Source organism: Pieris napi, chromosome 12 (assembly GCF_905475465.1).
Source record: "Pieris napi chromosome 12, ilPieNapi1.2, whole genome shotgun sequence".
In the NCBI taxonomy this organism is placed as follows: Eukaryota; Metazoa; Arthropoda; class Insecta; order Lepidoptera; family Pieridae; genus Pieris; species Pieris napi.
Genome location: NC_062245.1, coordinates 4,157,845 through 4,171,624, shown reverse-complemented (window position 1 = coordinate 4,171,624; position 13,780 = coordinate 4,157,845). Strand labels below are relative to the sequence as shown.

At 31.9% G+C, this 13,780-nt stretch overlaps 3 protein-coding genes across 3 annotated transcripts; 2 read left to right on the top strand and 1 right to left on the bottom strand.

Moving 5' to 3' along the window:
* The first annotated feature begins 3,062 nt into the window (after positions 1-3,062).
* On the top strand, positions 3,063-9,543 carry LOC125054542 (myrosinase 1-like). The gene is made up of 7 exons (XM_047656508.1): positions 3,063-3,294; positions 3,707-3,837; positions 4,151-4,591; positions 4,893-5,122; positions 5,963-6,271; positions 8,604-8,842; positions 9,226-9,543. The coding sequence occupies exons 1-7, from the start codon at positions 3,269-3,271 to the stop codon at positions 9,419-9,421; spliced, it is 1,572 nt and encodes a 523-aa protein (XP_047512464.1). The 5' UTR covers positions 3,063-3,268; the 3' UTR covers positions 9,422-9,543.
* Positions 6,384-8,041, bottom strand: LOC125054545. The gene has a single exon (XM_047656509.1). It carries the CDS (start codon positions 7,775-7,777, stop codon positions 6,521-6,523), a length of 1,257 nt encoding a protein of 418 aa, XP_047512465.1. The 5' UTR covers positions 7,778-8,041; the 3' UTR covers positions 6,384-6,520.
* An 860-nt stretch (positions 9,544-10,403) lies between the features above and the next one.
* Positions 10,404-13,250, top strand: LOC125054693 (ubiquitin-like domain-containing CTD phosphatase 1). Its single transcript, XM_047656707.1, has 5 exons — positions 10,404-10,677; positions 10,934-11,115; positions 11,327-11,462; positions 11,944-12,155; positions 12,678-13,250. The coding sequence occupies exons 1-5, from the start codon at positions 10,509-10,511 to the stop codon at positions 13,005-13,007; spliced, it is 1,029 nt and encodes a 342-aa protein (XP_047512663.1). The 5' UTR covers positions 10,404-10,508; the 3' UTR covers positions 13,008-13,250.
* Positions 13,251-13,780: the final 530 nt, after the last annotated feature.

Genomic DNA, 13,780 nt, shown 5'->3' with positions numbered 1-13,780 from the left:
ATTAATGTACGGCTTTGTTATAAGTGTATAGATGATTAAAAATAAATGTCGAAAAACCTAGTGCCGTACAAAAGTGATGGTGCCGGAAGTCGGTGCAAATTTTTAATTCGACGACAGTTGCAGAAGCAATATAGGTCATTTATTACTGTACGGCATTTGTGTGATTCCTTTTGGACACATATACAGATACTTTACTCGTAAACGCCGTACATATTCCCAGCGGAGCGGTCGAAAGCCAAGGGTCGCAACATATGTCTGATTAGCATATAGGTGATGATGATATGAAACAACATAAAATTAAATGATCTTGAGAGTACTTCACAAATAGATAACATTTTCCAGCATGCCGTACATTTTTTGTGGAACACATAGGTGTATGGGGTAAAATACTTTCCTCAGAAAAGAGTCATTTTCCGGTGACTTTTATCTGTACGGCAATAACACAGGTTATTAATACTTTAGACAATCTTCAATAAAAGATTTAATTCTGCATTCAAAGATTTTTTAAAAATTACTTGCCTCGTCTGGGAATCGAACCGACTTAAATGTAAAAAAAAACACCCCTACTTTTATGATGCCAATCGAAAGAATGGCCAAAAACTAATAACTCTTCTTAAGTAACATAGTATTTTAAAAGAAAGTAACAGCGTGAATATATCTTTTTAATCAAATTAAAAACATTATCTATATTCTATCGTATTCGGCCTAAAAAAATCCCCTACGAGTCTGTTACTTTAGAAAAGTTATTAGGTTTTGGCCATTCTTTCGATTGGCATCATAAAAGTAGGGGTGTTTTTTTTTTAATTTAAGCCGGTTCGATTTCCAGATGAGGCAAGTAGTTTTTAAAAAATGTTTGAATGCAGAATTACTAACTTTTAAAAATAACAAAGTCTTCTTTCAGTAAAATACCCTATCTACGATATTAAAGGTACTTTTCCTTCATGTCCTATAACTTTGGGACGCCCTGCCCTGTATTATATTTTAATTTTTGTTAAAAATATTTTTCTTTTACCTCTCTCTGCTGGTACGATAAGGCTGTAAATATACTTTACAGCCTTATGGTAGTATACTCAGATATGTACAGTTATTAATGACCTTAAGGGACACCTCAAACGTCGTCGAAGTTTTTATCAGCTGTAAAGAATAATCTGGAGTAAAATGTACGGCATCTGGTTTTTTTTGTTTATTTATATTTGTTACATATAAAATAACAATAATCTTTGAAAATATTACTCCCCATATTACTCTAGGAGCATTTGAAAAGTCATCTAAATTTCGGAAATTTCATATATTTTTTATCATAATATTTTTATTTGTTACCATTTATAATGAACGGCTATAATGTACAACGATAATATTTAGTAACATTATGTAAAAAAACAAGTTGCCGTACATTATTCTCTGATCTTACAGCAGTAAGAACTTGGTAAATCCTGAAATTTCGATAAATATTTAATTACACAAATATTAACTATAATATTTGGACGGCATAATTATAAAACATTATTGTCCGTGTTAAATAATATTTTGAACATGTTGCCGTACATTTTACAATGACCTTAGGGTATATGGGTGTAGGGGTAGGGTTCCGACCCTTGGCTTTCGACCGCTCCGCTGGAAATATGTACGGCGTTTACGGGTAAAGTATCTGTATATGTGTCCAAAAGGAATCACACAAATGCCGTACAGTAATAAATGACCTATATTGCTTCTGCAACTGTCGTCGAATTAAAAATTTGCACCGACTTCCGGCACCATCACTTTTGTACGGCACTAGGTTTTTCGACATTTATTTTTAATCATCTATACACTTATAACAAAGCCGTACATTAATAATTAGTCGAAATTCCCCCATTGTACCTGAGAAAGTCCATTCACTCACGTACTCACATGTACCGCTCAGAAATGACGGCATAGTGCTCAGAGCTATTTTCAGATATAGTAACAGCCTTCTAAGCGTAATTCAGGTTGGGTCATTTCACAGGTATTTTTTGTTCATGGGCTTGTGGTCTATATATCATAGATAAGATATAGCAGTATATTTAACATTTCATGTGCATTTGGCCTTGATAATATTTTAATATTTCCAAATATAGTTTAGGGTTTGTTGCGCTTAACATCATAAGTACATTTTTATATTATTTACGCACCATGAGATCAGAGAATATGGAACGTGGAGCTTCCAGTTCACATTTTCTGTAATGTCATTGATTGGTCGATTGGCGTCTTCAGACAATCGCAGAATTAGGTGAAGTGAAATCGTAATGGAACTCGAATGAATATTTACATTTACTGATAATGGTTAATTTTATTTAAATGAATGCCTCTTATTTGCATAACTTGTATTGTGCATAATTTTTGTGGCGCTGATGTAGAAAACTTGATAAATTAATTCCTAAACTTCTTTCGGAATTGGAATCGCTATTAATGTTACCTACCTGGTAAGCCTTATCCGACATTTACAATTTTTTACACGCTTTATATTAGCTTCACCTGTATGTATGTATGTATGTAACCGACTCCTTCGGACTCGAGTTTGACCCACTTTAAACGGACAGATTTAATTCAAACTTTGTACACTTATAAAGAATCAGCGACAATATAATAATTTCATAGGTTTATCTCGAAAAAACAATGAAATTTTTTTTAAGTCCACAAAGCAATAAGATTAAATTGAGACAACACGTATTGCTGCTAGGACTAAAAAATGGAAAATAAATATAGTTTAAAAGAACTATAAAACATGCTTTTAAACCACATCAAACTAAAAAGTGAAAAATAACTCACTTTTTAGTTTGATATGGTTTAAAAGCGTGTTTTATAGTTTTTTTAAACTATATTTTTTAGGTCTAAGCAGTAATTTATTTTAAGTAAGCATATAAAATTAACAGACAAAATATTACAATCGAAAATATTTATATAACTTTACAAAAACTCAGATATGGAAAGACAAGATGAAAAAACATGGTTATGACGTAAAAACGAATAATATGAATTGTGTAAAACTGAAAACAATTATTGTTTGGAAAGTACGATTGTACTGAATATGATCTCACTGAAAACAGTGTTCTTCATAATTTATGCCGCAGTTACATAAAACACCTAGCTCAAAAAATAGCAATAAATCATTAAATTATATTAGTTCAATGTGAATCGAATTGATATCATTATCTTTTTATAACCTAATGGTCTTCTAAGAGTGTTATCGTACGATCTTCGTGCGAAAATAATATTCATAATCTTGTCTCCAGTGTATCCGGACGCCGTGATGTTTCAACTATATTATTTGATTTTGTAAGTACATAACATATACAGACGCATTTTATTTTTGAAGATACGTGTATAATAAAGACCTTAGTTGAGTTATATTTCATCAATTAAATTATAAAACGTAATCTAATAACACTTTTTTTTTATCTTAAGCAATTTCTTTTATTAAATAATAGTTCCATTAATTTTGATTCGATTTCGCATCGTTATTAAATTCACTATAAAAGTAAATGACATCTATAAGATACACGCAACTATAATTGCAAAATCCATGTACTTAATTAGTTTTAATACAACCTGCTTAACTTGGTCTAAGAATATCCATAATATCTACACATACCACAAACTAATTTGTACAATATACAATTCAAGAAGGGGAAAATCCTCTGAAGTTTGTAGGAAAATAGCGTTCTAATTTAATAAAAACTCGTTTTAGTATAATAGCAAATGTTGGTATCGGAACAAATGGAGTTTCACCAAAGAGTAAAGTGAGATATTTCCCTGATGGATTTATATTTGGTGCTTCAACGTCGTCGTATCAGATCGAGGGCGGCGCCTTTGATGATGGTAATATGTTTAAACATTTCTGTATAGTCCATGACAATTCTACAAAATTTGATAGGCTTCTTCACCCAAAGCCCGCTAAGCCAGTAAATAAGTACCTACCTACCTAGACACTTTCACATTTTCACAAGAACCTTGTCGTTTACAATATAATCTAATCTATTCGGCCTTAATTTGAATTAGCACATTAATTAAGTATATTCCATAAGGAAGCCACTAAGCTACTGTTCAGGTCTTCCCAACACTGATGGGCCGCCATCTTGACGATAAAAGCAAAAACTTTATATACCTACATCACGCTATCCTATCATTGCAGGCAAGGGTCTTTCAATATGGGATATTGCTACCCACATGGATCCTTCCCCCATTAGAGACCAGAGCACCGGTGATATCGCAACAGACTCTTACAACCTCTACAAGCGTGACGTTGAAATAATGAATGAGCTTGGTTTAGACTTCTATAGATTCTCCGTTTCGTGGCCTAGAGTGCTACCTGGTGGCTTTTCAAATTATATCAATCAAGCAGGAATTGACTACTATAACAATTTGATTAATGAGATGTTAAAGTACAATATAGTACCGTTTTTGACGATTTATCACTGGGACCTACCACAAGAGCTACAAAAGTTAGGAGGGTGGGCGAATCCCGCGATAGTAGATTGGTTCACGGATTACGCTAATGTGTTGTTTGAGCATTTCGGAGATAGAGTCAAATATTGGATGACTATAAATGAACCAAAACAGATTTGTTACGAAGGTATTTCAAAATCTATACTTATTACTAGTGAATAGCCCCAGTAATAGGACAGATATATTTATAATAAGAAACTTACAGTTCCACTCTTCGCACGCGCAAAGCGACAAAATATTAAGCACTAGGTACTTTAGTGTTTTATTGTTGGTCCATTGATCCATAAGTTCATATATTCTATTTAAGGTACGCATGTACAGTATGTGTGGATGTAGGTAAATGCAATTAATTTGGGCATTATAATATGAATGGTTATTTTAGATTCGTAATACATATATGTAATTATGAAATATGTATACTTTAATAGGTTACGGTTCAGATAAAAAAGCACCAATGGTGAATATGAGTGGTGTTGCGGAGTACTTGTGCGCTAAGAATGTACTGCTGGCTCACGCAAGCGCATACCGCCTGTATGATGAGGTTTATAGGGAACGGCAAAATGGCACTGTTGGCATCGCCATTAGCTTTATCTGGGCTGAACCAGCTTCAGATTCGGAGGAGGACCAACAAGCTGCGTTGGATGCTAGACAATTTGACGTAAGTCTTATCAATTTTCTCGAACACTTTCTTCCTTAACGTAGGTAGTCTGGAAGTCCTGGCTTCGAGTCCCGCCATAGCAGTGATTGATTCGGGTTGGTCGTGCCTACCTACGTGCCATAAACAAAATACTAATATTCTGATATAGTTGCGGTTTTAACTTTATTATTAGATGTAGGTAGGTATATATTAATATAGTTTTTCTTTTAAAAAAGTAGCGCAATAATAATATTAGGATACATTTTGAATCCGTAAACAAGCAACAAACAAATTATTAAAAATTTTAAACATATTGTAGTTTTAATAAAGCAATAAATAAAACCTTGTTACTGAAAAAATATTAAATATTATATACATATTATATATTCTTTCAAAAAAAATATGATGAACCAAAATGATTGAATATTATAGATAAATGCGGAGATAAACTTAATCTCAAGAACTATAAAATGATCTCAAGACGTTCGTAGATAACGATTAGGTGAATAACAATTGCATCTCCTAGGTCTAAGATAAAACAATCGACTTGGAATTAAACAAACTATCTACTACCGACAGTTACCAACTAGAAAATATAATTGAAACCTAAAAACCTGGGGCCTAGCACTGTTATTAACATGTCAGATCATTCTTAATTTTATTTTAATAAGCCTAATATAAATTATAAGAATTAAGACTGCTTTTGTCAATTACGAAAATTCGTTCAGTTCTTTCGTAATAAAAACTAAAACGAAAATACTAATGGTTCTTTATCACAATGGCTATATATAAATATCGGACTGCTACTATACTATTCCTTATTGTTTTTTGTTTATTATATTTGGTTTAATGGTTTTTCAGTGGGGACAATATACAAATCCAATATTTTCGAAAGACGGAGATTTTCCTATTGAAATGAAAAGAAACATTGCAGCAAAAAGTGCTGAGCAAGGATTCAAACGATCGCGTCTCCCAGAGCTTACAGCAGCTGAAGTTATGACCATACGAGGATCGGCAGATTTTCTTGCACTGAACACCTATACAAGCAAGTTAGTCTATAGAGATGCCTCTGTTGACGGAATGTATGCAGTCCCATCTTATATGGATGACATGGGCACTGTATTTATCAAGGACCCTACCTGGCCTCAAGCTGAATCTTCTTGGTTACAGGTAGGTGCAAGGAAGTTAAAGTTAGAACCCCTAGCTAATAAGTTCTTATCATTCAAACAATAAATAGATCTTTCAAATATCAAGGATATAAAAGGGTAAATAATAATTAGACTTGTTTGGATTTTGTTTATATTAAAAAAAGAATTAATATAAACATTCAAAAACTTTACAAGATCTTATGTTTAAAAAAGTTAGTACCTAGTTTTATTGCAATGTGATAAATTTACAAGAAAGTTTAAATATTATTACTCAGTTGCTTTTTATTGTGACATCTTGTACTTCCATAAATGGCAACACAGGCCAGGTTGGGGATTGCTTAAACACATGTGTATAATATAAAACAGCTATCTTCTTTGGCATTGCCACTAATACAATATGCCCATCATCAGTTTCCACCACATCAATTTGGAAAATTGGACTCATTGCTAACACAGGACAATCTGAACGCTCAGCAAAGTTATATTGCTTAATTGGTACAGAGTTGTACAAGTCAAATTCACCATCTACAAATGGTTTGTAGTAAATTCTGAAAACACCCCATGTTGTGCCAACAAAAAACACATCACCATATGGATATATAATTAACATATCTTTCAACAGGACTTGTTGAATTGTATGATTCAAAATATACATCCATTGTATATAAACCCTCCAGTCCATTCTTTCCAGCAAATTGTATTTCCACAATATATGTTGCATGTTTGGAACTATTTCTATATTGCATTGTAATTTGAATGTACCATCTACTAAAGAATAAATTTCTCTTTCATATGTTAACACATTAAGGGTATTGCTATAACCTAAAGTCATCACTTGTTCCTCAAACTTCTTTAAGAATAATGACTGTAGGTCATTTGTACATAAGTTACACATATGTATTTCATTGTCATGTGTTACATAAAACAATCTAATATCATTCAATAGAAATTTTTGTACATTGTTTATAATTATTCTAGATTCCTGGCCTGGATGTCCTTGCTTGCGAACAACAATAAGACAATTGCTAATATCAATGTATATAGTAAAATTGTCATTTTCTGAATAGCTAGTGTAGCTACCAATTATAGACTTACATTTAGTGGAAAACTTAAGTGTGTCCAAGTCATAATAATTGATTCCATCTCGAGTGTGGACAGCTACCAAGCCATCTCTGAGAACTTTAATATCGCGTATTTCTTGTGAAATATTTGACGCTGATGCAAATTCATCGACCGTTTCAGAGGCATCTAGGAATTTAGACCATAAAAATAAGGATCGATAAATTTTTTGCCAAGTTGTGCCCGCTTTTGCTTTATACATAACTTGATTATAGATCGAAGGAAATTCAGATTTGCAGCATCGAAACCAGAACTTATCACTGAGAGATACATCGTCAATTATCTGCTTCCAACGATTACAAATCAATCTACATGTAGCCAAGTGCTTTGGTGCAAGATATCGAAAAATACTCAAAAGGATTTCAGTAGGGATAACGACGGTGCATGCAAATTGTTCGATATCCGACATGTTTAAAAAATATTTTTTATGTGTTCAACGAATAATAACATGATTAAAATGGCCTGTATAGCTATGGGCAACTTGCAATGTCCATTTTCAGATATTTTATTTTTACATTTCAATTTGTGTCAACTATAAATTCAGAAACATCACATTTTAAAAATTACTATTATTTTTGCTAGATTTTCCAATTACAATATCATTAATATTTAAATTTTATTTACAATAATTCAGAATCATGATATTATGGCAATTGTCTATTCAGTATTCACTAAAGAGTAAAGACTAAAGAGTAAAGACATTTCACATTAGACAACTATGAACTGACAGAAAACGCTGGTAGAATATAATAGAGATTATAGGGTATGAAAGTAGTACATAATATATACATATATAAACGTATCTTTGTCTACACGAAGACAATAATTCAATAGTTCCATTTTACTGATTTCATGTTAAACGCATATTATAAATTTTTAATAATTTGTGAAAATGAATGTGGGTTTAAATAATAATCAATAATAAAATTACGCTTAAAATATGCATTAGTTATTCACGCAATATTAGAAAGCTATACGGCAAATAAAGGAACTTTGTTAGGCTATCAGAGTTCATTATTAAACCGCTAAAACGATTTTGATAACTTTTGGTAGAAATAATATTACTGAACTTAATTATTGTTTCTACGCATATATCTTTTTGACTGTTGTGTACTTAAGTATATCTTTTAAATATGGAAGATGTAATAACTGTGTCTGATTTCTCAATTTTATGGAAACTCGTTATCCAATTTTCACAAGTTCTTAGCATCTAAAATTACTTTGGTTATTTTCAGGAAGTTCCCTGGGGATTTTACAAATTACTATTAGAAGTGAATAGGCTTTACGATAATCCACGAATCTACGTAACAGAAAATGGTTGGTCAACAGCAGGAGGTCTGCAAGATGAAGATAGAATTCGTTACTTGAGAAATTATCTCTCAGCTTTATTGGATGCTCTAGAGGCAGGTTGCGATGTGCGTGGCTACTGCGTCTGGAGTATGATAGATAACTTTGAGTGGATGGCTGGCTATAGGTTTGTTCATTGCTCATAATATTTTATGAAGAACAAAATATATTAATCTATAGTGATATACAGCTATATTTGGGCACTTGCGTGCGATGTACAGGTTTGTATTAATTGAATAGGCACTGGTATGCAATGTATAAGCTCTTGTATGCAATAAAATATATTCAAAGTGTTCGTAAGTAATAAATAGTAATATAAATAAAATTTAAATCATTCATAATTTTCTGCTACTTTACATATACCTAGGTACCAAATATATAGATAGATACCAACTTATATTACTAGTCCTTAATACTCAATATCATCTACTTTTAAACCTATTTAAAAAAAGCAAATTCGAATTGATGACTTATCAAGCAGTTGGGCTTATAGTGCATTGTTTATTTTAGTGAAAAATTTGGACTATATGAGGTAGACTTTTCGAGCCCTGACCGATCAAGAACGCCAAGGAAGTCAGCATTTGTTTACAAAGAAATCATAAAAAGCAAATCTTTAAATCCGCACTTTGAACCAGACGTATACTTAGAGGAAGTAGTCGCTATTGAAGATAAAGTAAAGGATGAAGACGTCGCCTATAATGAATAAACAGTAATAACAAAGTTTGAGCGCCTGTTACGTTCAAGTAAAAATTTATTGTAATAAAAAATGTTTTTTGTGTTGGATAATTCTATGGGATTGGATTTGTTTAATAAAAAGTTTAAACTGGTCGAGTATCCTATTTTTAAGTCGGAGGAGAGCAGCACTTTCCTTTCTCCTTAGACAAAACAAACACAAATATAATTGTAAATGTGGAGTAAGTACTAATTTATAGTAATAATATTTATTTGCTACCTTAGTTACTCAGATATACAATATGCATTACATTCACGACGTATTTTACATCGCGTTTACGTTTAAAGTGGACAAATTATATGGCAGAATCACGTTTACAGAGTCAACTTGTTAGCATATATATAAGTTAAAGATGTTTTAGGCATTTTTTTAGGATAATGACTTGAGTTTGTAAGAAGAAGACCTACCTACCTACCCAGTACCTACAGGTAAATTCATTCTTTATTAGAACTACGGGCTGTTGTCGGTCTTTTGCCGTGAGCGTTATCACAATAATTATTATTAAGGACTTGTGTTATATTGAAGGATTATTAATGATCTCTATATCCAGGATATAGAACAAACTGGCACAAAATTTTCAGTGTTTCAATTTTTACTTTTTTTTTTAAATTAATATTTTATTTGTAATTTTAGTCTTCATATTATTATCGCTATCATTAATTTAAAGTATTTTTTGATAAATTAAGCCCTTAGACCAAAGCACCACCAAAACTTGGCCACGTTAATTTAAAAAAATCTTAAAAGTTTAAAAATAATTGTTGCCTGTGCTCTCGTAATTATCGACTAGACTTAATTTATTAATTGTTTTTCCCCAAGCCACTATGTACCAGCAGGGGTAGGCACTAGTCAGGCTCCAGCTACCATATTTTTATCAATTTGCAAATTATTATTAAAATCTTTTGACAGTTGACATTCTTAACTGATATTTCAATTGTCGCTCATCAGATTAGTTGCGAATCTGTCAAACGAAAAACAAAACCCAACAGCGGACAACCTCGTCAGAAGTGTTTTTATATTAGAGCTTGCATCCCAACATTACATTTAGTTATTAAATGGCAAAATGGGTGATATTGATAATTCAATAAAGATGAGTGTTAAGTGGAATGGAAAAGAATATGAACTACCAGAACTAGCTCAATCTGATTCAGTTGCGATGTTGAAAGTGGCCATCGAAAATGCCACTGGAGTACGACCGGAAAGGCAAAAGCTTTTGAATGTTAAATTTCAAGGTAACTTAATCTAAATGGATCTACGATTTCATTCAAAAACCGAAACATTTTATGTTTCTGTCTAAACTCTAAACATAGCTACTGTTTTATCAAAGCAATTGTTTTTAATAACCAATGGGTCACGTAGTATTATTCCACATTACACGGCTTGTTTATTTTTTATTCACCAACATCACTGCTTTCCTTATAATATTATAATGCTATATTTGCTTACAGTTTTTTAACCTTTGTTGAAATTCTAATTTTGATGTTTCAGGCAAGGTAGCAAATGACAATTATACTCTGTCGGAGTTAAATCTTAAGCAAAACCTTAAAATAATGATGATGGGGTCGTTAGAAGAAGCCATTGAGGGTGCAATGTCAAAACCAGATATTGGTGAAGAAGTGGTTAATGACTTGGATATTGAGGAAGAAGAAATTGATGTAGAAAATCAGGAGGTATATCTTCTCAATACTCTAAAGACAACTTTTCACTTAACCTAACCTTAAACTCATATTAAGACCTAAAATTGTTTTTTCTTTTTCATTAAAACAATTGTTATAGTTTATGTTATTGTTATATTTATATTGTTATTGATAGTAAACAACTTAGTACTTGTTCATTATGGTTCAAAGATATCTTATTTTTTAATATCTGTATGATTTTCAGATATACTTAGCAAAAATAAACAAGAGAGTAAAAGACTACAAAATAAAGGTGCTAAATGAGCCTCGTCCCAACAAAAAGCTGTTAGTATTGGACATAGACTACACATTGTTTGACCACAGATCTGTTGCTGAAACTGGTTTGTATTGAAAAATTCTCCACTAATTGACCAATATAAGTCTTACTGTTGTTATAGTATATTTATAAATTACAGGGTAACATTTAGAAACAAGGCATAGTGCCTAACAAGAAAAACAAGGCTAATGACTATAATTAATCACTCCTACTAATATTATAAATGCATAATTTTGTAAGTATGGATAGATGTTTGGTACTCTTTCACGTAAAAACTGCTGAATGGATTTAAAGAAACTTTGTAATAATATTGCTTATACATCAGAATAACACAACAATTTATAAAGATATTGTGTGAATTGTCCAAAATATCTAATTATCACACAATGGCTCAACAGCAACAACTAATATTTACAAGAAATGTGTGGGGGTGGTATTTGATAAACCTGCATTTGATTGCTAAGCATCGCGGACACCAGCTAGTATTATCTAAAATCATTACCCTTATTAAGAAATCTACCTGTAACTTTTACTTTATTTTCCAGGTTTTGAACTAATGAGGCCATTCCTCCATGAATTTTTAACATCAGCCTACAAAGACTATGATATTGTTATCTGGTCTGCCACTGGAATGAAGTGGATCGAGGAGAAAATGAAGCTACTTGGTGTATCTGTGCATCCGGAATACAAGATCATGTTCTACCTGGACTACTTAGCTATGATCACTGTGCATACTCCCAAATATGGAACCATAGATGTGAGTATTAATAAAACTTATTTACATTTAAAATCTTTAACGGTAAGAGACTGGTACATTGTTGAGGGTAAAGAATTTTTTTTTTATAGTTTATAAGACCTAGACTGTATTTATATTATGTTGAAAAAGTAGTAAATCTAGATTTCTAGAGACTAGACTAGAGCCTTTTCCCTAAATAGAAGTAAGACAATTATTTATTTATAATAGTATATAACTGTCACTTGCTTATGTCCTAAGTTTTTGTGAGAAATAAATAAAGATTATATTATACATTATATTATTTCAATTACTAAGTTTGCTGCTCTTTCTTTTCTTCTGGGATCAAGAAGTTAAAATTCAAAGGATATCCAAACTGAGCAACATGTCCATCATTCATTTGTATAAACTATACCAATAAAACAAAACACAAAATATGCATTTGTACCCTAAAAAACATTCAACATATATTTGAGAAACTATCAGAAAGTTTATGGTAAAAATTCATTATATTTTAAAGTACATATCAAGCTTACACATTTCCAGGTAAAACCCCTTGGTGTAATTTGGGGCAAATATCCACAATACAGCTCCAAAAACACAATAATGTTGGACGATATACGAAGAAACTTTATTATGAACCCAAAGAGCGGACTCAAGATCCGCGCATTCAGACAAGCGCATTTAAACAGAGACAAAGACGAGGAATTACTGCATTTAATTACATATTTAAAGGACATTGCCACTTTTTGTGATGACTTTGATACATTAAACCACAAGAAATGGGAGAAATATAGGCCGCCACGGAAGAGTAAACACGCCAGTAAGAGGAAAGCTGAGGATAATTCTGACAGCTCAGGGGCCGCTGCCAACTAACAAAGACTGATTAGTGATATTAATTAATTAGTATTTTTCTTGGTTATGTGCTGTTTTACTTGGCTCCGATAGACTGATATGTGAAGCAATATTGAGATTCATTATTTTTCAAAAATAAAATTAGGTTTTAGAGTAACTACTTAACAAATGATGCAATGTTGTTAAGTGGCTTCAATAGATTGAAACGCAAAAATCAATAAATTTGTTATAAATAAAAAAATTAAAAAGATGCGATTGAATATATCTCATTAGTTTTACTAAGCTGATTTTCATACATCTAGGTACGACTTTTTAACTAAATGCCTTAGACAGATACAAAATTCCAACTTTTTATGTCAGGGATTAAATATTCAAATCATGCATTTAGCTAATGTTGAAGACTAAAAATTGGTATATAGATGTCGCAGGCAAATAGGTTAATTAGTCGTTCAATCAACAGCCTAGCCCCTTTAACTAGCGGCCTGAAAGATATTCAGCCATACTTGGATCGATGACGTTTTATTACTTGCCTAGTCTGTTGACTGTTAAGTCAGTTTAAATTAACATTTCAATTTAGTTCCACTTTCTCCCACTCTCAAACTCGAAACGAAACTTTAAACTATCCATACGGCGTCGGCAAACCACAACTTTGATGGGGTTTTCCAAAGTTTCATGAAAAACAAGTACAATTGAAGCGTGTAGTGAGAATAATAATGTGAATTTAGCTGTGACTGTCTCGAGCAATTTAATTTTTAATGAAATATTTTTTATGTTATATGTTTCATCTTTTTTAT

What these genes read in the sequence shown, in the direction of transcription:
- LOC125054693 (XM_047656707.1), top strand. Translation starts at nt 10,509, where the DNA reads ATGGGTGATATTGATAATTCAATAAAGATGAGTGTTAAGTGGAATGGA. An exon ending in TTGATGTAGAAAATCAGGAG is followed by an intron (nt 11,116 to 11,326) that starts GTATATCTTCTC and finishes TATGATTTTCAG; the next exon opens with ATATACTTAGCAAAAATAAA. An exon ending in CAGATCTGTTGCTGAAACTG is followed by an intron (nt 11,463 to 11,943) that starts GTTTGTATTGAA and finishes TTTATTTTCCAG; the next exon opens with GTTTTGAACTAATGAGGCCA.
- LOC125054545 (XM_047656509.1), bottom strand. Translation starts at nt 7,777, where the DNA reads ATGTCGGATATCGAACAATTTGCATGCACCGTCGTTATCCCTACTGAA.
- LOC125054542 (XM_047656508.1), top strand. Translation starts at nt 3,269, where the DNA reads ATGTTTCAACTATATTATTTGATTTT. An exon ending in AAAACAGATTTGTTACGAAG is followed by an intron (nt 4,592 to 4,892) that starts GTATTTCAAAAT and finishes ATACTTTAATAG; the next exon opens with GTTACGGTTCAGATAAAAAA. An exon ending in CTGAATCTTCTTGGTTACAG is followed by an intron (nt 6,272 to 8,603) that starts GTAGGTGCAAGG and finishes GGTTATTTTCAG; the next exon opens with GAAGTTCCCTGGGGATTTTA.